The sequence below is a fragment of the Labeo rohita genome, chromosome 25 (assembly GCF_022985175.1).
Source record: "Labeo rohita strain BAU-BD-2019 chromosome 25, IGBB_LRoh.1.0, whole genome shotgun sequence".
NCBI lineage: Eukaryota > Metazoa > Chordata > Actinopteri > Cypriniformes > Cyprinidae > Labeo > Labeo rohita.
In genome coordinates this window covers 30,964,966-30,990,085 of record NC_066893.1, presented here as the reverse complement: position 1 = coordinate 30,990,085, position 25,120 = coordinate 30,964,966, and the positions used below count along the sequence as shown (strand labels likewise).

The window sequence follows — 25,120 nt, the reverse complement described above, 5'->3', positions numbered from 1 at the left end:
GTCAAGGCGACCGGTCCATAGAGGAGTATGTCGAGGATTTTTGTGGACTGTGTTATCAAGTAGATTTTAATGATGTGGCACTAAAGGACTTTTTTCGTTTCGGTTTGAACGAGCCCATTAGTTCAAGTCTGCCAGGGGGAAAAATTTGTTGGTCACTGGAGGAATATATCGATCATGCTCTGCTCCTAAGCGGATCACCATACACTGTTGGGATTGTGGACGAGGGACCCCGCAATCCCGCAGTAACCACCACACCACAGCCTGTGCACGTCATGCCTGCCAAGCCAAAGCCTGTTCAAGCCACATCCACCAAGCCAAAGCCTGCTCACGCCATGCCTGCCGCTCCAGGGCCTGCTCACGCCATGCCTGCCGCTCCAGGGCCTGCTCACGCCACGCCAGAGTCTGCACGCAAGATGGCCGCCGCCACGCCAGAGTCTGCACGCAAGATGGCCGCCGCCACGCCAGAGTCTGCACGCAAGATGGCCGCCGCCACGCCAGAGTCTGCACGCAAGATGGCCGCCGCCACACCAGAGTCTGCACGCAAGATGGCCGCCATCCCCAAACCTGTTCACAAGATGGCTGCCATTCCAGAGCCAGTCCACAAAATGGCCGCCATCCCAGAGCCAGTCCACAAAATGGCCGCCATCCCCAAACCTGTTCACAAGATGGCCACCATTCCAGAGCCACTCCACAAAATAATCGCTGTTTCCAAGCCATGCCTCATGATGGCCCATGTACTGGACTCACCCCTAATGGCTGTATGGGCAGCTAAAATGGCAGCTACTGTTCCTGTACCAAGTCAAGCTACAGAACCAAGCCAAGCTACAGAACCAAATCAAGCTACAGTTGCAGCTCCAGGGTCAAGTCAAGCTCCAGGGTCAAGTCAAGCTCCAAGGTCAAGTCAAGCTCCAAGGTCAAGTCAAGCTCCTGTGTTAAGTCAAGCTACAGCTGCTGATCAAGGGTCAAAAGCTTCCAAGTCCAGCTGAGTTCCAGGGTCAAGTCAAGTTTCCAAGTCCAGTCAGGCTTCCAAGTCAAGTCGAGTTCCAGGGTCAAGTCAAGTTTCCAAGTCCAGTCAGGCTCCCAAGTCAAGTCCAGTTCCAGGGTCAAGTCAAGCTACAGCGTCCGGCCAAGCTACAGAGTCCGGCCAAGCTACAGAGTCCGGCCAAGCTACAGCGTCCGGCCAAGCTACAGCGTCCGGCCAAGCTACAGCGTCCGGCCAAGCTTCAGCGTCCGGCCAAGCTTCAGAGTCCGGCCAAGCTTCAGAGTCCGGCCAAGCTTCAGAGTCCGGCCAAGCAACAGAGTCAAGTCAAGCAACAGAGTCAAGTCAAGCAACAGAGTCAAGTCAAGCAACAGAGTCAAGTCAAGCAACAGAGTCAAGTCAAGCAACAGAGTCAAGTCAAGCAACAGAGTCAAGTCAAGCAACAGAGTCAAGTCAAGCAACAGAGTCAAGTCAAGCAACAGAGTCAAGTCAAGCAACAGAGTCAAGTCAAGCAACAGAGTCAAGTCAAGCAACAGAGTCAAGTCAAGCAACAGAGTCAAGTCAAGCAACAGAGTCAAGTCAAGCCAAAGCTATTGTTCTCCATGAATCAAGCCAAGTTTCAGCTGTTCTCCATGAGTCAAGCCATGTTACAGCTACTCTCCATGAGTCAAGCCTAGACACAGCTGTTGTTTTCCATGAGTCAAGCCAAGACACAGCTGGTGTTCCCCACAAGTCAAGCCAAGTCACAGCTGTATCCCACGAGTCAAGCCAAGTCACAGCTGTACTCCACGAGTCAAGCCAAGACACAGCTGCTGATCTCCACGATTCAAGCCAAGATGCAGCTGTTCCCCACGAGTCAAGCCATGTTGTTCCTGAGTCAAGCCATGTTGTTCCTGAGTCAAGCCAGGTTACAGCAGATCTTCACAAGCCAAGTCAAATTGCTGCTGTCTTCCCTGAGCTAAGCCACGCCACGGTTGTTCTTCATGAGCCAAGTCAAGTTGCTGCTATTGTCCCTGAGCCAAGTCAAGTCACAGTTGACCTTCACAAGCCAAGTCAAGTCACAGCTGGACTGCACGAGCCAGGTCAAGTCACCGCTGTTCTTCCCAACTCAAGTCCGGCCACGGCAGGCCTCCCTGAGTCAAGTCCGGCCACGGCAGGCCTCCCTGAGTCAAGTCCGGCCACGGCAGGCCTCCCTAACTCAAGGCAAAAAGCTATTATCCTACCAAATCCTCATCTGGTCCCCTAATAACATTTCTAACCCAAGCCACGCAGAGCCCGCTCCCAGCCACCCACGCTCCCAAGCCACGCAGAGCCCACGCTCCCAAGCCACGCTCCCAGCCAGCCACGCTCCCAAGCCACGCAGAGCCCACGCTCCCAAGCCACGCAGAGCCCACGCTCCCAAGCCACGCAGAGCCCACGCTCCCAAGCCACGCAGAGCCCACGCTCCCAAGCCACGCAGAGCCCACGCTCCCAAGCCACGCAGAGCCCACGCTCCCAAGCCACGCAGAGCCCACGCTCCCAAGCCACGCAGAGCCCACGCTCCCAAGCCACGCAGAGCCCACGCTCCCAAGCCACGCAGAGCCCATATTCCCAAGCCAGCCCAAGCCAAGCCAAGCCCATAACATCAGCACCCACAAGGTCAACAGACACCCCACTAGCTACTGTGCTGCCTGTAATGGCCATAGCCATTTTCAGTGTGTGGGCTGCACACTGTGCTCCAGAGGCCTCGTCTGTCCATGAGTCTGCTCCAGAGGCCTCGTCTGTCCACGAGTCTGCTCTAGAGGCCTCACCTGTCCACAAGTCTGCGCCAGAGGCCTCGTCTGTCCACGAGTCTACGTCAGAGGCCTCCTCTGTTAAGGACTCTGCGCCAATGCCCCCAGAAGTGGCAGCTCCGGCTGCAGAATCTCCTCAAGGGGCGGCGTTTCCCCACGGACTCTCTGCCTGTCCAGTCACGGCCATGAAGGCCATTTATAATTGCCCTACCACACCTGCCCAAGCATCTGCGCCCATGCCCCCAGAGGTGTCAGCGCAAGCTGTAGATCCTCCTATGGGGGCGGCGTCCTATCATGAACTCTCTGCCCGCCATGTCGCTATCAAGAAGGCCAAAGAAATCATTCATGTGCACACCGCTCTGCCTGCCCTGCAATGGCTCCCTGCTACGCCTGCTCTGCCTGCCTCGCCATGGCTTCCTGCTCTGCCTGCTCTACCTGCCTCGCTATGGCCCCCTGTTCTGTCTGCTCTGCCTGCCTCGCCACGGCTCCCTGCTCTGCCTGCTCTGCCTGCCTCGCTATGGCCTCCTGTTCTGTCTGCTCTGCCTGCCCCACCATGGTTCCCTACTCTGCCATTGTGCCACGGCCCTGGCCTTCCAGTACTTCATGGTCTGCTACTGCTTCACGGCCCAGGACCTCCAGTGTTCCACTGTCTGTCATTGCTCTGCGGCCCCAGGCACGTCAGTATTTCACGGTCTGCTGTCGCTCCACGGCCCAGGTCCTCCAGGTTTCTACTGTCTGCCACAGCACCACGGCCCAGGACCTCCAGGGTTCTACTGTCTGCCACAGCCCCACGGCCCAGGTCCTCCAGTGCTTCACTGTCTGCCACTGCACCACGGCCCAGGACCTCCAGGGTTCTACTGTCTGCCACAGCCCCACGGCCCAGGTCCTCCAGTGCTTCACTGTCTGCCACTGCTCCATGGTCCAGGTCCTCCAGTGCTTCACTGTCTGCCACTGCTCCATGGTCCAGGTCCTCCTGTGCTTCTCTATCTGTCCCTGCTCCATGATCCAGGCCCACCTGCTCTACATGGACCTGGCCCTCCGTCCCACCCCCTGTTTTGCCTCTGTTCCCCCACCCACCTGGACTGTTGTTTGAGCGCCAGGAGTCGCTCCTAGGGGGATTCTGTAACGCCAAGCCAGCAGAGGGAGCCCTCACCCCAGTACTGCCTGCATGCTCCCTCTGCTGCTTCTACTGTCACTTCCTGTTTGGCAGTATATAAGGACTCACCATGTGCTCACACCTTTGCGAAGTATTGCCAGTTTCACCTGCCTTACCAAGCGTTTATAATTACTCTGTTGGATTACCTGTTGCGACCTTGCTTTGTTTATGGACTCTTGATTTCACGGATTACCCCTGTTGGATTGTTTGCCTGTTTGGACTGTTTTCAAGGTTTGACCCTTCTCTGCCCTTTGACTATCGCTCCCTGGATTTCCCTATTGTTACGGTTGCTTTCATGGACTGTCTGCTTGGTATTTGACCCACTGCCTGTATAAACTCTCTGCTGTTTGGATTACGTTTACGTTTTGGACTGCTTTTCCGGTTATTGACCCTCTGCCTGTTTCATTGTGTATGTTTGCTGTTGTTTATAATAAACTTCTGCAATTGGATTCTACACCGCCTCAGCGTTCACGTTACAAATTCATGATTACTGATTATATTCGTTTTCATTTTAAGATAAAACTGCCTGTTCTCTGAATTTAAGTAAAGTAAATGTTTAAAAAACATTATCCCAATCTAATTTTTGTTACATTTTAATAACATAAAAAAATCTGGACATTTTTCATACTTTGAAAATTTGGCCTTGTTTTTTTTTTTTTTTTTTTTTACTAACATAAATTACGTGTCAGCGATCACATAAGAAAAATATAAATTATAATCTAGAGGGTTCTATTTTAATTATCTGAAGTTATATAAAGACTTTAACCCATCTTTTTGCTTCAGTACTTTCACAATCTCTTAATAACATCATTAACTCTGTCAGATTCATGTAAAATCAGGTTTATTTTCCGAGCAGCGGAAAACACATCTGTGACTCTGGAGCACAAAACAGTGTTAAGTATCACGGGTTTATCTGTAGCAATAGACAACAATACATTGTTTGGGTCAAAATGATCGATTTTTCTTTAATGCCAAAAATCATTAGAATATTAAAGATCTTGTTCCATGAAGATATTTTGTAAATTTCCTACCGTAAATATATCAAAACATTGCTAAGAACTTAATGTGGACAACTTTAAAGGACCCTCGGATTCCTGATTTTCAAATAGTCGTATCTCAGCCAAATATTGTCATATCCCAACAAACCACAGAGCAATGGAAAGCTTGTTTATTAATCTTTCGGATGATGTATTGATCTCAGTTTCCCGGGTTTGTGGTCCAGGGTCACATTTAGACTCAGTGACACACTTAAATTAAAAGACAAAATACACAAACCCGCGCTTTTGCCGCATGTTCGCTCTTTATTGTGAGATTAATTAGTACGAGTCGTTTGCAGAGGTGTTTTATTCCTGTAATTCCGCTAGGTGGCGCTAGAAGCGCAGAAACTGATCGATCTCCTCCTCCTGTCTGCAGGAGCAGTGTTCGGTGTTTGTGATCTCCGGACGGAGCGGGTCACGGTAAGAGTTTCTCAGATGAAATGACGCTTTTCTGAAAGCTCAAGTTGTGTTTGCATGAGGAACATGTTTATTATAAGAACCGTCACTGCTGTTGCTCTGTCGGTTTCTGCAGTGATCAAAACAACTTCTGACAAACACATTTACACATTTCCGTCTCTTCACACGTCGTCTTAAAAACTTCGTATGTTACGGAAAAGGTTTAAAATCATCACAGTAGCAGGAAGCAACAATTCTCCAGATGTTTATATTAAAGAGTCAAAAAATATTGTAAACAAGTTAAAGAATTAAAAAAAGACCTGAAGCATTAAAATCAATATCGTGATTAACCAAAATCACACGTTTGAAACGAAACGCTCACAATGAGTCTGTAAACGTTAATGTGGAGAAATCAAGACTTCACGACACCAGCGTTGGTTTGACCCAAATTTTATTAAGAGATATATTACAAATGTTCAGACGCCGTCGGGGTCTTGAAGTTCATGCCGACAGGAGGCTGAGTCACCTGAAGATTGGACAGACTGCCGAAATCCTGAGGAGACACAAACACACTCATCAACGAGAGAACTACTGACTCACTGTCTGCCACTGCTCCATGGTCCAGGTCCTCCAGTGCTTCACTGTCTGCCACTGCTCCATGGTCCAGGTCCTCCTGTGCTTCTCTATCTGTCCCTGCTCCATGATCCAGGCCCACCTGCTCTACATGGACCTGGCCCTCCGTCCCACCCCCTGTTTTGCCTCTGTTCCCCCACCCACCTGGACTGTTGTTTGAGCGCCAGGAGTCGCTCCTAGGGGGATTCTGTAACGCCAAGCCAGCAGAGGGAGCCCTCACCCCAGTACTGCCTGCATGCTCCCTCTGCTGCTTCTACTGTCACTTCCTGTTTGGCAGTATATAAGGACTCACCATGTGCTCACACCTTTGCGAAGTATTGCCAGTTTCACCTGCCTTACCAAGCGTTTATAATTACTCTGTTGGATTACCTGTTGCGACCTTGCTTTGTTTATGGACTCTTGATTTCACGGATTACCCCTGTTGGATTGTTTGCCTGTTTGGACTGTTTTCAAGGTTTGACCCTTCTCTGCCCTTTGACTATCGCTCCCTGGATTTCCCTATTGTTACGGTTGCTTTCATGGACTGTCTGCTTGGTATTTGACCCACTGCCTGTATAAACTCTCTGCTGTTTGGATTACGTTTACGTTTTGGACTGCTTTTCCGGTTATTGACCCTCTGCCTGTTTCATTGTGTATGTTTGCTGTTGTTTATAATAAACTTCTGCAATTGGATTCTACACCGCCTCAGCGTTCACGTTACACTAACAAAATCTTTCAAATAGGCGATTATAATTTTGTAATTCATGATTACTGATTATATTCGTTTTCATTTTAAGATAAAACTGCCTGTTCTCTGAATTTAAGTAAAGTAAATGTTTAAAAAAACATTATCCCAATCTAATTTTTGTTACATTTTAATAACATAAAAAAAATCTGGACATTTTTCATACTTTGAAAATTTGGCCTTGTTTTTTGTTTTTTTGTTTTTTTACTAACATAAATTACGTGTCAGCGATCACATAAGAAAAATATAAATTATAATCTAGAGGGTTCTATTTTAATTATCTGAAGTTATATAAAGACTTTAACCCATCTTTTTGCTTCAGTACTTTCACAATCTCTTAATAACATCATTAACTCTGTCAGATTCATGTAAAATCAGGTTTATTTTCCGAGCAGCGGGAAAACACATCTGTGACTCTGGAGCACAAAACAGTGTTAAGTATCACGGGTTTATCTGTAGCAATAGACAACAATACATTGTTTGGGTCAAAATGATCGATTTTTCTTTAATGCCAAAAATCATTAGAATATTAAAGATCTTGTTCCATGAAGATATTTTGTAAATTTCCTACCGTAAATATATCAAAACATTGCTAAGAACTTAATGTGGACAACTTTAAAGGACCCTCGGATTCCTGATTTTCAAATAGTCGTATCTCAGCCAAATATTGTCATATCCCAACAAACCACAGAGCAATGGAAAGCTTGTTTATTAATCTTTCGGATGATGTATTGATCTCAGTTTCCCGGGTTTGTGGTCCAGGGTCACATTTAGACTCAGTGACACACTTAAATTAAAAGACAAAATACACAAACCCGCGCTTTTGCCGCATGTTCGCTCTTTATTGTGAGATTAATTAGTACGAGTCGTTTGCAGAGGTGTTTTATTCCTGTAATTCCGCTAGGTGGCGCTAGAAGCGCAGAAACTGATCGATCTCCTCCTCCTGTCTGCAGGAGCAGTGTTCCGGGTGTTTGTGATCTCCGGACGGAGCGGGTCACGGTAAGAGTTTCTCAGATGAAATGACGCTTTTCTGAAAGCTCAAGTTGTGTTTGCATGAGGAACATGTTTATTATAAGAACCGTCACTGCTGTTGCTCTGTCGGTTTCTGCAGTGATCAAAACAACTTCTGACAAACACATTTACACATTTCCGTCTCTTCACACGTCGTCTTAAAAACTTCGTATGTTACGGAAAAAGGTTTAAAATCATCACAGTAGCAGGAAGCAACAATTCTCCAGATGTTTATATTAAAGAGTCAAAAAATATTGTAAACAAGTTAAAGAATTAAAAAAAGACCTGAAGCATTAAAATCAATATCGTGATTAACCAAAATCACACGTTTGAAACGAAACGCTCACAATGAGTCTGTAAACGTTAATGTGGAGAAATCAAGACTTCACGACACCAGCGTTGGTTTGACCCAAATTTTATTAAGAGATATATTACAAATGTTCAGACGCCGCGCGGGGTCTTGAAGTTCATGCCGACAGGAGGCTGAGTCACCTGAAGATTGGACAGACTGCCGAAATCCTGAGGAGACACAAACACACTCATCAACGAGAGAACTACTGACTCATTAAGTGTTCAAACATGTTTAAGACCAGCAAAATACAGTCAAGAACACGATCGGCTCACACTGATCAACACAAAACAACCCGATGTGTCCGTGTTCAGATTATAAAGCAGCAGATTCTCTAAATAACTTTGAATAAGTTGCTAATGCTTTAAGACTGTTCATGTGATCAAAAATGCAGAAAAAAAGATGTGATATTGTGAAATATTATTTCAATTTAAAACAGCTGTTTTCTATGAAAATATCTGTTAAACCAGGGGTGCTCAACCCTGGTCCTGGAGATCGACTTTCCTGCAGAGTTCAGCTCCAACCCTGACCAAACACACCTGAACCAGCTCATTAGGATCTGAAGGAGCACTTGATAATCACAGACAGGTGTTTTTGATTAGGCTCGGAACTAAACTCTGCAGGAAAGTCGATCTCCAGGAACAGGGTTGGGCACCGCTGTGTTAAAGTGTAATTTATTTCTGTGATGTGCAGCTGAAATTTCATCAGCTGTTACTCCAGTCTTCAGTGTCACATGATCCTTCAGAAATCATTCTAATATACTGATTTATTATTAGAATTATCAGTGTTGGAAACAGTTGTGCTGCCAATTTTTTTTTTTTTTTTTGGGAACCTTTTTTTCCCCCCCAAGATTCTTTGATCAGTAAAAGAAAAAAAACAGCATTTATTTAAAATAAAAAAGGTTTTCTAACAATATACACTACTGTTCAATAGTTTGGGGTCAGTACATTTTCTTTTTTTTTTTTTTTTAAAAGAAATTAATATTTTTATCCACTAAGGATGTGTTATTAAAAAATATGATGGCATAGATTTGCATTGTTTATATTTTGAATAAATGCTGTTCTTTTTAACTTATTCAAAGAATAAGAAAAAAAAAAATAGGTTCATATTAGAATGATTTCTGAAGGATCATGTGACACTGAAGACTGGAGTAATGATGCTGAAAATTCAGCTGCACATCACAGAAATAAATTATATTTTAAGGTATATTAAACTAAAATACATTATTTTATATTGTAACAACATTTTGCAGTGTTATTGCTTCTTTCTGTATTTTGAATCAAATAAATGCCTGGATGAGCATAAGAGACTTGTAAGGATCTTACTGATCCCAAGTGTTTGAGCGGTGATGTAAATATCATGAGTTTTCATCATTAGTTCACGTCTAACAGCCTCTAAACTGCAAAAAATGAACCGTTAAATCATTGTTAGGTCAGTTGATGTATCGTAATCGTCAGCTGCAGCGCTACAAACGAGAATAAAGAAACGTTCAGTGTTGAGCCTCAAAAACAAGCGTGTGTGAAAGATTCAGGGTTTGTCAGGAACAGAATCCAGCAAACACGGGAAAGACTTTCACTTCCTCTTCCTGCGCTATCGATGACCTGGAGACAGAGTCGCTCCACAGTCACTTTCGATACAGGGATACGAGCGACCGAATGACGATTCTCACCAGAAGCTTGAGCATTTCCTTGGTGTCGGTGTCGACCTCGATGATCTCCTGGTCCAGAGCAGAAACCTGCAGAAACAACAACAACAATCAAAAACCAGATCTAAACTTCACAAGCCCTTCTCTCAAATCTCAGCGTCGCTTTTAAACGTCAGAACAGAGTTCACGTTACTGCTAACTTCAGTCAAAGACTGTGTGAAAGATTCAGGGTTTGTCAGGAACAGAATCCAGCAAACACGGGAAAGACTTTCACTTCCTCTTCCTGCGCTATCGATGACCGGGAGACAGAGTTGCTCCACGGTCACTTTCGACACAGGGCGATCAGACAAAATGAACGTGGGAACGCACCTCGGGCACGTAGTTGTCTCTGCGCTCGCGCTCCTCCTCCTGCAGTTTGATGGAGATTCCTCTGACCGGACCTCTCTGGATGCGCTTCATCAGATGTGTGACATACCTGCACACACACACACACACACGTCAATCACATTCGTGCAGACGCTCGTCTTCAGCGACCCGTACACTAGAGATGCATTTACCGTAACGTCAAACAGTTGAGCAGAAATCACTGACAGACACAGAGGATTCATTTCTCTGATTCTGTCATTGTGCTTCATTAACAATATACATTTCTCTGTCTTAATCAAGCTTCATTGTGAAGAACACAGATTTATAGACAGCCTAAAATTAACACTCATCAAGCACCAAATGCAAATAAAAATCAGCGTTGGTGAGTGTATGTAACAGTGCCAGTAGGCGGGTAAAACTTTAACGAAATATAACAATGCAATGTTGTGAGAACAACAGCCAGTTTTTAAAGAAAACACACACAATTGTGTCAAAATGTGCAGTTTAGGCAAGTTATCTCATAAACGGAGTCTTAAATTAGTTATAAAGTCTTAAATGACCGTAAAGAGTTCGGAAAAAATCAGGTGTGTGTCAGATCCACAACAGGTTTTAAACAGACAGCGCTGCATATAAAGTAAAACCTGCGGAAGTCTGTCATTAACCAGGTTTAATTTTAGCGCATCAATTCTATATTGATAGTTAAAATGTCTCAAAAATTTGTTTGGAAACACTTTTTGTAGAGATAAATGTGATTAGTCTACAGGCAGCGTCCGTGTTCGTGGTGTTAAAGCATCGTTTCTCTGTATTCATGTTCATATTATTAGATTGTATCTAAAATTATTTTATATTTGGTAAGAAAAAGAGGAGTCACCTTTCAAATATGCACATCTTAATTTGATGTTCCTTTAGTATGTTGCAAGTTAAAATGTATTGATTTTGTCCAAAAAAAAAAAAAAAAAAGGTACAATATTTTACACTAATTCATTTTGGCTTGTTAGCTTATATTTTCATTCTTGTTTTGTTCTGAGTTTCTGTTCCACCGTTAAATTTGACGGATTGGTTGTGGAGTGATGGGAAGTAAAGTAGCATGTTTTTTCAGTATGTTTGGCTGACTGTATTTGATTATGACAATGAACAGGCTGCGTTTGGTGAGTTAGTAATGCTTAACTGGGCCTTGTCTATAGGCCTAAGTACAAAAAAAAAAAAAAAAGACAAAAAATAATGTAGGCCTCTACAATTAAATAATAGCCTGTATAATAAAGTTTTGTTTCAAATGGATGAAGAACAGGCTACTAGCCCATGTCATTTGCACAATAGGTGAAATTATAAATGGAAACAGCTTAAGGGTTGACGTCATCACGCACAACATTTTATCTGTAAAAAGCCAGTTGGATGGAAACAGTTTCACAATTTTGTTTTCACGCATATTCTCTTTGTTGATTACAAAACACGCAAAAAACTGGATGGAAACTTGGTTATTGATGGAAATAAAAGAAATGGAGCAAACGGAGCATGAGTAAAACAGGCATAACACAATGACCTGCTCCGTTTGCCAAAATCTTGCAAAGGACAAAAAAAAAAAAAAAAAAAAAAAAAAAGGTCATGACTGGTATAAAAAAAAAAAAAAAAATCTAAGCTAAATTTTATCACGTCAGCAGCCATCAGCAGGTGTGGCAAAAAGTTTGTTATAGGCTGTTTGTAGATGAACATTATTTGTAGCACATCTCTCATCCAATAATCGCAGTAAACTTTGATAGTTCAAATATGAAACAAAGTCATTTTGATCACTAAAATTAATGAATGAACATCGTTTTGCTGCTCTGTAACGTGGCGTGAGAGATCATCACACTTCATAACATCATATTAACCTCAGATTAAGACACAGACATTCTGTGGCTGAAAATGTGTTAGTCAAGTAGAAACAGTAACTCTAGAGATGAGCAGTTTGCTAATATATTACTGTATTTCATTCATTGTATCCTTACGTAACCTGTCTTTTAATATTTAATGATTGTATTAATCCATGTTAAAAGCAGATCACTGTTTAAATGTTTATATTTCAGCAAGAAATTGGAGAAGAAACAAACTGAGTTCATATAAAACTGCAGCTCTGTCTACATGCAGCTGTTTTTATTTGCGTGTTATTTAATTAGACGAATCAAACCATGTTTTTTGTTTTAACTAAGAGTGTGTGAAAGATTCAGGGTTTGTCAGGAACAGAATCCAGCAAACACGGGAAAGACTTTCATTTGCTCTTCCTGCGCTATCGATGACCTGGAGACAGAGTCGCTCCACAGTCACTTTCGATACAGGGATACGAGCGACACCTCGTTAAATCAACACGGCTCGATTACAGATAAATGAAAACCTTCGGTTTAAGTACGTCTTTACAAATTGAATCACCAACCCACAAACGACGAGAGGAAACTCTGACTGTTTCACTCGATGACGATTAACAGAGATGAAAGCCAGTCAGTGCTCGTTAATGTTAACAATGACGATTGTGTGAACGTTTAAAGAGCTGATCTGAGAGATTTAGTGGGTTTCTGCAGGTTTATGAAGATGCATATAAGACGTCTTAAGAACCAGTGTTGCCTGACATACGATCAATAACGACAAAATCCCATAATATACAATAACTTCAGAATTCAAGCGATGGTCGTTGTAATCATTGGTCTTTTCTTCTCAATGATCCAGTTGTGGACGTCTACCGTGACAAACATGCAGATCAAGACATCAAATCTGTATCGCAAAAAGACCCTCTCGACATCTGTCAACGCGCAGGCTTCTCATGACAGCGCCTCAAGGTGGCTTTCGGAGCTTCCCTCTAAGGTACGCCTAGTTATTGATCTATTTTGGTCATTTGCAGGTTGTGTGTAACAGCCGTCCATCTAGATAAATAGCTGTATTCTGTGCGATAACTTTCCTCCAAATACAATTATTTTGAGCTCCTGGTGTGATATTTGGTAGGGATGGGCGATACCTCGTATTTTATTTTCGATCCGATACCGATATTTTCAAGCCAAGTATCATCGATACCAATACCGATACTGATACCTCTAAACTACATTGAGCTTTTAAATTATTTAAAGAATAAAATCAGTAATTATACTTACTTAACATTATATTTGAAAGTCATGTGTTTTAAACATTTCATTTTTTTTTTGTGTATAACACTGTCAGAAAACTAAAATTTTGTATTTTAGCTCTTTACTGGGCAGTAACCTCAAAGGTGCACCTTTCTTTACCCCTAAAAGCCAGGGAGCACACTAGTACCATACAAGTACACACGCATTAAGGGTAGATACGGTGTACCTTGGAGGGTACCTGATGAAAAACAACCATGGTGTTACATAAGTACTAAAATGTATAATAATAATAATAATAATAATAATAATAATAATAATAATAATAATAATTAGTAGTAGTATTATTAATTATTATTACCATGATGCACAAATTGTTTCTTACAGACAGCAATTACAGGATATAACAACCAATTTGAACTTTAACAACCAGTTTAAATAAATTTACTTACACAAACTAGCCTAGTTAAAATAAATATTTCACATACACTATACTGTTCAAAAGTCTGAGGTCAGTACAACTTTGTAATGTGTCAAGGCTGCACTTATTTGAACAACAACAACAACAACAACAAACAGTAAAAACAGCAATATTGGGAAAATGAACAATTAAAATAACTATTTTCTATTGTAATATATTTTGAAAAATGTAATTTAAAAAGCATCTGTGATCAAAGCTGATTTTTTTTACATCATTACTCCACTCTTGAGTGTCACATGATCCTTCAGAAATCATTCTAATATACTTTGCTACTCAAGAAACATTTTTTTAAATAATGCTTTATTATTTCAATGCAATGAGAAGAAGAGGAAGAAATATCATTTCTGATTATTATCAATGTTGAATGAAGCGTCAGCAGCGAACGCTATGTGTGATCGATTGGTTCTGTCTTACAGCATTTGCTTGTATTCCGATGAGCAGGAGAAATAGTTCTGTCCTACACAATAACTCGTTAATAGTCTGTTGTTCCTCTTAGAGGTTTATTTTATGCACCAAACTTCTTGTAAAATAAATAAAATTAATGGTTAAAAATGCACTTTAGAATCGATATTTTTATGTGAGGATCGATCCTTTCGATACAACGTCAGTATCGGAAGTATCGATATTTCAGGATCGATCCGCCCATCCCTAATATTTGGACATTTCCAATCTGGCAACACTGATAAGAACAAGCAAACAATTTTAACTGAACGAAACACAATATGTCAACACTCCCTAAACGTAAACGTTGTGTGTTATCAACACTTCAAACTTTGACAGTGCAACTCACAACAGATCGTCACTGCTTTTTAGTTCAGTGGACAGAGAAAGGTCTGAATATCTGCTTACTAACACTGTGACGTCACCGCTCGTCCTGATCACACTCTTACGCTCTTACTCAGCATCTCTGTCGTTTCCCAGTGCAAATGTCTAAAGATTCTTATATCAAGAAACACATGTAACCCATTTAATCCCACCGGTCACGATAGTGATAGTGAACAAATTTCATAAAATAATTATAGATTATTTCAAAGGTTTGTAATGACACATCATTTGGATATTTTCATGTCTGGGAAAACGGGTTAATAGAGAAGAAAAATGAATTCATGTTCCACGAGAAACGGATCACACGCAGTTTATGATTGAAACGAGATTAAAATCTGTCAGTGTGCAACGAAAAATCAAATTCATTTACAGGGAAACGTGTTTCAATCCCCACTGACAGATATTATTATTCAGTGTTTGATTTAAGGCCTTAACCCATTGAAAGATGAATTAAGTCCTGCAGAGACCCAGTACTGAGCAGGTTTACCATCCAGGGGTGTGTTTTTTCCCAAAACCAACTACAGTCACCTGTAGAGGTCAACGAAAGTTACGAGCACAGTTTGCCAACGGTGCTTTTGGGTAACGCAGCCCTGAGCCGTACAGTGACACGAGGTCACGTGGGTCACACAAACATCATCCTGATAGCACACGTACATCTCAGAGACGTCTGACATCTGCATTCACATCTATAGCACGTTTCCTATCAGATGTCAAATAGACGTCTGTTAGATATCCTTAAGATGTTTCTGATCTAGAATGTATGTAAAGCTGACGTCTCCCAGACATCTTGCAGACGTACGTGTGCTGTCTGGGTCTGCTGCGTCTAAACACATCATTAACACTCAAACGCTCGTCTGGAAAACATCAGCGAGACACCGAACACGTCTCCTAAACGGATTCGCGCTCGTTACGGCGCCGCTCCTAGCGGACGCGAGCGGTTCGGTATCCCATCGTGCAGTGCGGCGGCTCTGGCTCACCCGGCGATCTTGTTGCGCAGCTTCTTGCTGGGGATGATGGCGATCTCCTCGCACACGCGCTTGTTGGTGTGGAAGTCGTTGCCCAGGCGGGTGTAGTACTTCTCGATGATGACCCGAGCGGCCTTCTTCACCGTCTTGGTCCTGACGTGGCCCTGCGGAGACAGAAGACACGGTGAGATCACAGAACCACAGTACAGTCACATCAGCTGCTGCCGCACAAACACCTGATGAAGCACAAACAGCAGCAGAGCTCGAGTGACGCTCGTGTTGCTGGCAGCGGTGCATTATGGGCCGAGCAGAACCGCTCCACAAAGCCCGCTGTCAGCTGAACCCATCAGACCCTCAAACCTGATCGGGTGAACTGATGAACAGGCATTTGTGTGAAACACGCGCGCGCGCGGCTCTTTCTCCTCAGCGGTCACTGACCGGAGCCGCTCGCGCTCTTTAATCGCGCTCTAAATCTGCGGCGCCGCGCATCAGTCGCGTCAAACTCACACACGCGCGCGCCACTCGAACTCTGCGTCACACTCCGATATCTGTGTTTGCGAACCGAGCAGCGAAAAAGGCGGATTACAACAGATTATTAGGAGTCAAACAATCGGATACCCACCATGATGATCCGAAGAGCGGAAGAGAAAGAAAAAGAGCCCGACCGGAAGTCGAGCAGGGACGCGGCGAGCGCCGCTCACTGACCCCTAGCGGCGGAGGAACGACACTGCAGCGGCTCCTCTCATCGGTTTCTGTGTTTACAGATTCGTGGCTCCCATCAAAACTACCGTACTGATGTTTTAGTGCACGTTCTGCAAATATGGAAAAATTAAATATGTGCAGTTTCACATGGTTAGTGCAAATTGTCAGTTCATTTCCTGTTTGCACCTTGAGAAGATGATGACTGCATCAGAGCGCCAAAGATTTTAGTACACATCATCTTTAAGGTGTCTAGTATTAATATATGAATTCACACATATTCAGTTTTGTTGAGTGTGGTCACAGAATGAGTGAACATGTGGATGGTCACGATAGTGACTGATGGGATAATTTAGGTTTATAACATAAATCCAGTTGCAGTTGTTAGTGGAAATTACACCTAAAATGTTGCAATGACAAAATATTAAAAGTTCAGATGTTACAAATAAGTTGCAATATTGTTGTAACATTGATAGCACTAATATAACAATTTAATGATACATGTTATGAAAAAGTAATGATTTTGAAATATGTTCTTTGTCTTTAATCTCAGTGTTCCTATCAGTGTTGTATAAATGTTGTATTATATATTTTTATGCATAATAGTAACCCTAGAATGTGATCAAACAGCTTCAAATAGCTGGGATAAGATATATTTGACTGCAGAAATGTGTTAATTCAGTTCACATTATCCCACCCGTCACAGCTGTGAGTGACTATAAAACAGTTTTTTCCTCACACTTCCAAACAAATTTCATAATATAATTATAGATTATTTCAAAGGCTTGTAATGACACATCATTTGGATATTTTCATGTCTGGGAAAAATTTGGGATTAAACAGGTTAATAGAGAAGAAAAATGAATTCATGTTCCATGAGAAACGGATCACACGCAGTGAGTTTATGATTGAAACGAGATTAAAATCTCATCGGTTTCTCTGTTTACAGATTCGTAGCTCCCATCAAACATACCGTAGTAAACTGTAGTAAATACAGATCAAATCATTTTGATTTCTGCGTTTGCTGATCGCACTTACTGACCTTGGTATTTAAGTAGAAACACTTATTGCTGTACATCTATATATGGGACAACAGCACACCCTAAAAATGTGCTTTTCACTGCGCACAAAGTGTATGATTGCAGATAAATATAATGTTTGTATCAAACATTTATGGAGCAACAGGTCTTGTGTAACAATGAATCATACAAGTCATTTATTTTGTTTAAAAATCTTGTATGAGGTGACAATTCAGTGAGGCCTTTTACCCCACACATTATTGATACAAATACTTCAGCTAAAACAATCTGTGTTTGTTTTTTTTGTTTTGTTTAATAATATCAAAGTTAATACTTGTTCAGAACAATCACTTTAGCAAAGTACTATTTTCTGCTTATTTTGATAAATAAGAATCATTTTTTGTTCAATAAATATACTGTCATTAAAATCTATATAAAACATTTAAAATACAGAAACAAAATCATTTTAAAATGTAAAGATCCTGAGAGCACTGAAAGAGATCCCATAATTTAATATAGATTCACAATAGTAACAACAAATGATATTTTATTATATGATATGAATAATAGTATGTTTAAATATGATGGTTTCATTGTAAACATGGTGATTATCTCTACAGTGGACACCCAACATAATATATGATATTTATCATCTGAATCTAACAATGTCATGTCAACAAATGGAAAAGCCACCCTTCTGTTAATTATCATGTTAATATTGTGCCTTTTAGCCCCAACAGCAGGGGCACGTTTTACCCCAAATACCATACTTTTACACATTCTTTCATTATTTAAAAACTGCTGCTTTCTGAAACTGCTGAAAATCATTAAGAAGGCCTTTATCTCAAGGCATGTATTCAAAAATTTTAGTGGTTCTCATTTGCTACTTAAATCATTTTTAAAAACATCAAGTAAGCACAGAATCGACGGCGTCGAGCATCAGACAAATTTGCATGTGCATGTTGAAAAGTGGATGTTTTGGAAAGTGCTACACCACGTTTTTGTGCCATCTAGTGATTTAGAGGAAAATAAAATCAAAGGTGCTTTCGTACTCTACACATCACATTTCTGCTATAAAACTATGGCTGTCATTAATCTGTGTTTTATGTATGTATCTCTAACTTCTATGTTAGGTCAGTTTCTCTAATTATTCTGCCAAATGTAATATAGAAACAAAAATAACTGTTGCATACAAAGATATCAAATTATATGCCATTATTTACCAAGTGAAATAACAGATTTCCCTCATTGTGCAGATGAGACTGAAAACATTAAACACAGATAAACAAAAAAATAAAATAAAATGGCAAAAGCTTTTCATCACAAATCACTGAGATGAGTGAATTGTTCATTATAAATGCATACGTTTCATTTTTCAGTGTTCACATGAGAGTGATTTAATCAGGTTGGTAATGAATCTGCATTAGCTGAATGCTAATGACACCATTAAACCTTCACAAAACTCAAGACAAACAGGAATGAAGGGAAGAAATCCTGAGACTCATGATGAACAGAATTCATTGTTTTCACTTTGTGTATTCCAGCAAAATCAATTCAAATTAAACAGTCTGAAACAGCCACATTAACCTCGACTTTCATCAATTAAATGCTGATGGAAATGTGTTTTAATGGTAATATAAGATTTAAAACATCAATTCGCATTTCTGATCAGAATAAAACATAAATGGTAATGATCTAATGCTAATGCCCTAATGGCTTGATGTTTTCTACTGTTTAACATAAAAAAATGTTTGTGAAATCGCTCCAAAATCATTATCCGAATCGAATGATTTTGAAAAGTCCTGATCTGAATAATTGATTCGCGAACCAAAGTTTCAGATCAAGACTCGAAACGCGGATCGAATCATTTGATTCGCGAAATGATTCACAAACCCGCTCTGAAGTTCCGATCAAATGATTGGTAATTTGATGTCCCGATCTGAACAAAATGATTCACGAACCGCACCAAAGTTCGAATGTGAATCAAATGATTCGCAATACACGATCCGATCGAAGCGCTTTGAATCACCGAATCATTTTGCGATGCAGTTTCGAAAAACTCCTTTTCACTTAATACTACGTACCTTTTAAAATCGCTACAAGTGATGTCGAAATTCAAAATGAACCGCTCTTTAAATTTGAACTGTTTTTCTGCTAGTGAATTGTTTGAGATGAATAATTGAAGCCCGAGTTTGAATCAATCTGAGCGGTTCCACTGTAAATGACTCACTCATTGATTCGGTTCATCTGTTTCTCTTTTCGCATCTTCAGACATCTACACAACATCGTCAGTACTAGCTGGTTGAGCTCGCTGGCTTTTTGACATCAACTGAAATAAGCGAAAAAAAGGTATGTTTTTTTGAATTGCATGAATTTTGGAAAAACAATGATACATTTATAAAAAATAGATATATTATCTTTACATAATTCAAGCACCTTCTAAAGAATATTGCCATTTTCAAGGGTTTTCCAGAAAGTCAAATTAGAGTACTTTAAGCACCATGTACAAACTAGTGATGGGTCGTTCTTGAACGATTCGTTCATTTTGAATGAGTCTTTAATGTGACTCGGGACGAACGAGTCGTCTCGGGGAGTGATTCGTTCAGCCGCGCATGCGCAAGATCCTATTAGGTTCTGTACTGGAATTAGTTCACCGGTTTCGAGTCTTCGGGTTTTTAGAGTCGTTCGTTCATCTTATGAGGCTGTCGCGTGATGAACGAACCACTCAAACCCGAAGACTCAAGAGATGAACTAATCAATTCTTTTTCCAGCTCAGACTGCGTTGGTTAAGCTAATTGGGCTGTCAGGTGATGAACGAACGACTCAAACCCGAAAACTTGTCAGATGAGAGGTGAGGTGAGGGAATCATAGACTAAAGACCCAGGTAAACAATGAATGAATCTTTTCTGTTTCTTATAACATTATAGTTTTGTTTGAAGTGTGATCAACGTTTGTGCAGTAGATGTGTTAGGGAGGTAACAGGTAACATTTTAATTATATTTTGCTAAAATGACTCGGAAAAAAGATTCGTTCATTTTGCTGAACGAGACTCAAAGGTCCGAGTCGGTAAAATGATCCGAACTTCCCATCACTAGTACAAACCCTGTAACAAAGTGTGTGAAAGAGACTTTACAGTTTAACTCAGAGTTCATGGATTAAATTAATAAACTAATTGAGCAGGAGTCATCCGTCTCATCCGCGAGGAGCAGAATTCAGATGCAGTGCGAGCGTTCCTACTAATGAAGAATAAGAGAAACATCCAAATTCACTTATTTAAATCAATCACAATTAACTGTGATGCTCTTAATCTGAACATTAAACTCCTCCAGTCGAGAGATGACCGGGATTCCAGCCAATCAAACACTTAGTCGTAGTGAATCTGTAATCAAATATTCTGAATGCTGCAGATCACAGGTTTAATCTGAAGAGATCAGAAACACAGAACTCTGAAAAAAAAAAAATTCATTTTATTAAACTTCTGTACAAAATGAACGAGACATCCTATTAAAAGTATTTACAAAGATTTACACTAAAATTGTCAAGTCAGTGAAACATGTAAACTGAATATCATGCAATTAATCCTCCTCCTCGTCGTCATCGATGATCGGTCTGGACCTGAAACACAGAGAGAACACGGTTCAGCGAACAAACCCTTAAACGCTCCATTCCCAGTTAAACCCAAACGGTCCGTCCAGACTGGAAGAGGAAGTCATCCCAGCACTCACTTCCTGGGCGCTTTAGAGACGCCGCTGCCGCCCGCCTCCTCGTCGTCAGACGCGGGATGAAGATTCTCCTTCTCCGGTTTCCTGCCGGGGCCGCCGAAGAAATCACCGATGCCCTTCTGCCACGTGGGTGTGGGCCGCGGACACACGGGATTCCCGCCGGCGTATTTATTCTTGGCTGAGTGAACCAAACACACGATAGAGAATCAATATTAAATGCACAACAAATCAGATGCAGTTTACTATTAATCTCTCTTAGAGCTGCTTTACAGCAGACTTGAATTTTGTTTGCATTGACACTAATTTCCTGTTTTAACGCCGTAAAGCTGCTTTGACTAAATCCGTATTGTATAAAGTGTATAGAAATTAAGAGAAAACTACTATAGATGACACAATCTGCAGTAAGCTAGTGTTTAATATCTAGACTGACTTCCAGTAGGAAAATGTTCATAAATGTCACAAGACTAAAACTCTAAAAGTGTCAGAATGCATCTCTTAGGTATGGAAGCACATTTCTGCCACTGAATGTAAAAAAATAAATAAATAAAAGTAATTACGACTCTCTCACAGTTCCGACCTTTCTCCGTTTTTTTTTTTTCTTCAGAATTGCATTACATAAACTCATAATTGTGAGAAATATGTGACCCTGGACCACAAAACCAGTCTTAAGTCGCTGGGGTTTATTTGTAGCAATAGCCAAAAATACATTGTATGGGTCAAAATTGAGTTTTCTTTTATAGCAAAAATCATTGGGAAATTAAGTAAAGATCATGTTTCATGAAGCTATTTTGTAAAATTCCTACTGTAAATATATGAAAACTTAATGTAAATTACTAATCAAAAATTAAGAACACTATTTGAAGAACTTTAAAGGTGATTTTCTCAATATTTAGATTTTTTTGCACCCTCAGATTCCTGATTTTTAAATAGTTGTATCTCAGGCAAATATTGTCCTATCCTACCAAACCATACATCAATGGAAAGCTTATTTATTCAGCTTTCGTATGATGTATAAATCTCAATTTTGAAAAATTGACACTTATGACTGGTTTTGTGGCCCAGGGTCACATTTTTAATTTTGTTGGGGGTCACATATAGTCAGAATTGCGAGATATAAATAATTGCAAGTTATAAAGTCAGAAACATATAAACTTTAAATTTTGTGAACATCTCTCACAATTCTGAGAAAGAAAGAAAAAAGTGTGAGAATTGTGAGACAAACAGTCGCAATAACGCTTTTTATTTTTTAATTCAGTGGTGGGAACGCGCAGCTTTAAGTCTGGGTGCGCGCGCACTCACCAGGCGTGCCCGATTGCGCGCCGCTGCTGTGCGCGTTCACGGATCCGGACGCGCCGAGTGATTTCCGGGGAGCAGAAGCGGCAACAGCTGAAACAAAAACACAGAAAACTATAAAATCACATTTAACAAACATTACACAACACAAGTCCAGCGGTCAGAAACAAGATGATCCGCTTCCAGAGTCTCACTGTGACGCGATGCGGGTGAATGTGAAAGTGGCGCCATTTCAGTCTAAATTAAACCGCAATAAAACAACAAACCTTACTGACATTCACGAGCTTTTAATGTACAAACAACAGCAAAGAGACAATTCTGGCTATAGCAAAACTCATTTAACAACGGTGTTATATTGACAAAAACATCTGGAGAATCAGCGTTTAACGCGAATGGCTGCTGAACAACAAAAACAACTGCGAGAACTTAAATGTTTACAGATGAATATCGTTCATATAGATATAAAATTGCTTTTCCCCTCATAAAAACAGCAATCGACCGCATCTTAACGCGTTTGTTTCTGAGTGTCGTCAGATTGGCGGGAGATGAAGCGGATCGATCAATCAGAGGACACGTAACGTTACTCACGTTCACCCGTTTCGACATGAACACAGGCAGAAAATCACGACTACGAAGATTTACAATAACGATATATACACTTACAATAACGCGTACATAAAGCTGAGCGCCATAAAGGCACAGCGAACACAGCAGTTTCCCGCGGTCAGGTTTCTCCATCGGTCAGAGCTGCTGCTCAGAAGGTTTGTTGTATTTTTCTTACCTTTCCTGTAAGAGCCGGGAACACTATCAGCTTTAGTTCGTACCATCGCGCTCGTTTTCGCGAATAATCGCCAGACGTGAACGTTTCCTTCGGCAAACCTGAAGAAATAAAGATCGCTATTCCCGCCGTCTTTTTAAAAGAGAAGCCAGATCACGTGACGTCACGGAACGGCAGCCAATGGGTGGGCGGGAATGTGGGACACGTGACTATTGGCGACGCCGCTCCCGTTTTAAAGGACTGAACAGCTTCCATGGTAACTGTAGTTTCTCAGGGTTAGTGAATCGCCGCATACACGTCCGCGTCACGGATGACGTCACGCACGCAGATGGAGGCCAAAGTAGATTCATTCAGTGAAAAACGGCGCGAAACATAAACAGCCTGTTCACAGTGACTGCATCTGAAGATTCCCTCCAAGAAAACTTGAGTTATTTGACGCTGTTCGTTTGAGAGTAACGACACAAACACAGCGTCACGTGTTTCTGAGCGACATGTGTGGGTCAGTATCACTGTAGGTGCCTTTACAGAAACAACTCATTTGCCATTAACACTTAACACAAAATGACTCTAAAATGGTGTGTTATATTAGGCTAAGTTTTTATATTCATAACAAAAGCGAGTTACTTCTCTCTCAAGATGTGTGTAGGAGGATGTGTGTTATTTTGCTGTGTCTCATGCGCTGCTCATTAAATGTGAGTAGAATACAGTCAAATCATAAAATGTAAAAACGTTGTTCCCCTATTAATATTTTGTTAAATAAGAGATTACTCCGTTTTAGTGTTGTGACCATTTGGTCATAAAAACAATATTTTTATTTAATAAAAAAGAGGAGTTTGTCCACGTCCCTTGAATGTTTGTCCACCCTGTTGTTTTGGGGAACTGAATGTCTCTTCAGTGGTGGGAATTTCAGCGGCTGAGGGGAGTAAAATAGTGACTTTTCAATTGACAGATTTTCTTCATGTGAGTTTGCTTACTTGCTTTTTCTAAGCTTAACACGTCCACCCTGTCTGAATAAAATATGCCGGAAGTGATTAGAATACAGTATTTTCAAAATATGTAAGGTCATTCCGTGTCAACTCAACCAGAGTTCCCCGGCTCAAATGTTTGATTTTGCTAATATTTTTCTCTGAAGAAAGACAAACCTGTATAGTGACGAAAGCCCAAATATTAAATGTCATGGATTAATATTTACTGAGTAAGCCACTGTTTTGTAGAGGGAGGTCAAAGCAGCAATTTTCACCTGAGATTCAGAGTCAAGTTACAGGGGGTAAAAATGACTTTATAAAGATGGCAGCATCATAATGTTATGTTTACACAGAGATTGTTTGTTCTGTTAGTAAAATCTGTTGACTTTTTCAATCTTTGTTGCATTGTGTGCCAATGGTGACTATTTAAAAATGCGGAAAAAGCACTTTTCAAGTTTTTTTCCAAAGTTTGCATGCCTGTAGCTCAAGAAATATTAAAGATATCTTAATGCTCTTTTAGATATCGGGTCTTAACAAACTTGCTTTTGGCATCTTTCTGTTTTAATGCCCTTTGACATTCGGTTCCAGAGATGTTCGAATTTGAATGTGGCTCCAGGAGTAAATTGTTCAAATGTACACATTTTCAGTGGTCAAAAACCAAATGTGGGTCAGTTTGAAAAAAATATGAGACTTCTTTTCTATTAAAGAGGAATGTCTTTTTTTTAAAACAATGTCTGGAATGTCTGAAGAACAAATAATGTTAAAACTAGAGATGTACACTGCCCTCCAAAAGTTTGGAAACGCCCTAGAAAAGTGTGGTTTTGGACAATATTGGCATGAATTTTGGTTCCTTGCCGCTGTCGCCTCTGGCTTGCTTAGTTGGGGACACTTTCTCTTAACACAATATTGCATTTTATTTTATTGTTTTTGATTAACTACCTTTACCTATAATGTGAGTGTTTAATGTTGCCTTTGGCATTGTTGATGTACTGTTTCCTATTTAATACTGTACAGCCGCCTTGTCACAATTCTGTATTGTTAAAGGCGGTATATAAATAAAGGTGACTTGACTTGACTTGACTTGAATCCTTTTTAATTTGTGATAATTTTGCACTGATAAGGGACAACACAAACTACGAAAACATATTTTATTACATAATCAGTTTATACATAGAAGAAATGCAAACTTTCGATTGATCAAAATATCCAGCATTAGCAG

The 25,120-nt window shown here is 41.0% G+C and overlaps 2 protein-coding genes and 3 non-coding genes across 6 annotated transcripts; all 5 read right to left on the bottom strand.

The window, feature by feature from the left end:
* Window positions 1–5,776: 5,776 nt before the first annotated feature.
* zgc:114188 (40S ribosomal protein S17-like) lies at window positions 5,777–16,163 on the bottom strand. Of its 2 annotated transcripts, none has more exons than XM_051100036.1 (5): window positions 16,048–16,163; window positions 15,438–15,589; window positions 10,072–10,177; window positions 9,727–9,792; window positions 5,777–5,893 (listed from the first exon to the last, which is right to left on the bottom strand). In XM_051100036.1, exons 1-5 carry the CDS (start codon window positions 16,048–16,050, stop codon window positions 5,807–5,809), a joined length of 414 nt encoding a protein of 137 aa, XP_050955993.1. In that variant the 5' UTR covers window positions 16,051–16,163; the 3' UTR covers window positions 5,777–5,806. The 2 variants fall into 2 exon arrangements, with proteins under 2 accessions (XP_050955993.1, XP_050955994.1); XM_051100037.1 differs by lacking the exon at window positions 5,777–5,893 and adding an exon at window positions 8,108–8,227.
* Window positions 9,573–9,698, bottom strand: LOC127157164 (small nucleolar RNA SNORA71). Its single transcript, XR_007825846.1, has one exon. It is a non-coding gene; the product is annotated as a small nucleolar RNA SNORA71 (small nucleolar RNA).
* Window positions 9,916–10,041, bottom strand: LOC127157162 (small nucleolar RNA SNORA71). The gene has a single exon (XR_007825844.1). It is a non-coding gene; the product is annotated as a small nucleolar RNA SNORA71 (small nucleolar RNA).
* Window positions 12,257–12,382, bottom strand: LOC127157165 (small nucleolar RNA SNORA71). The gene has a single exon (XR_007825847.1). It is a non-coding gene; the product is annotated as a small nucleolar RNA SNORA71 (small nucleolar RNA).
* Window positions 16,164–20,595: 4,432 nt separating the features above from the next.
* pclaf (PCNA clamp associated factor) lies at window positions 20,596–23,111 on the bottom strand. Its single transcript, XM_051100029.1, has 4 exons — window positions 22,940–23,111; window positions 22,165–22,251; window positions 20,869–21,043; window positions 20,596–20,758 (listed from the first exon to the last, which is right to left on the bottom strand). Exons 1-4 carry the CDS (start codon window positions 22,983–22,985, stop codon window positions 20,719–20,721), a joined length of 348 nt encoding a protein of 115 aa, XP_050955986.1. The 5' UTR covers window positions 22,986–23,111; the 3' UTR covers window positions 20,596–20,718.
* Window positions 23,112–25,120: the final 2,009 nt, after the last annotated feature.

Excerpts from the sequence above, each read along its gene's own strand:
- zgc:114188 (XM_051100036.1), bottom strand. Across the intron at positions 10,178-15,437 it reads CTGCGCAACAAGATCGCCGG|GTATGTCACACATCTGATGA; the intron begins GTGAGCCAGAGC and ends GTGTGTGTGCAG. Across the intron at positions 9,793-10,071 it reads GAGACAACTACGTGCCCGAG|GTTTCTGCTCTGGACCAGGA; the intron begins GTGCGTTCCCAC and ends TTGTTTCTGCAG.
- pclaf (XM_051100029.1), bottom strand. The coding sequence starts at position 22,985 with ATGGTACGAACTAAAGCTGATAGTGTTCCCGGCTCTTACAGGAAAG. Across the intron at positions 22,252-22,939 it reads TCCCGGCTCTTACAGGAAAG|CTGTTGCCGCTTCTGCTCCC; the intron begins GTAAGAAAAATA and ends TTTTTGTTTCAG. Across the intron at positions 21,044-22,164 it reads CGCGCAATCGGGCACGCCTG|CCAAGAATAAATACGCCGGC; the intron begins GTGAGTGCGCGC and ends TGGTTCACTCAG.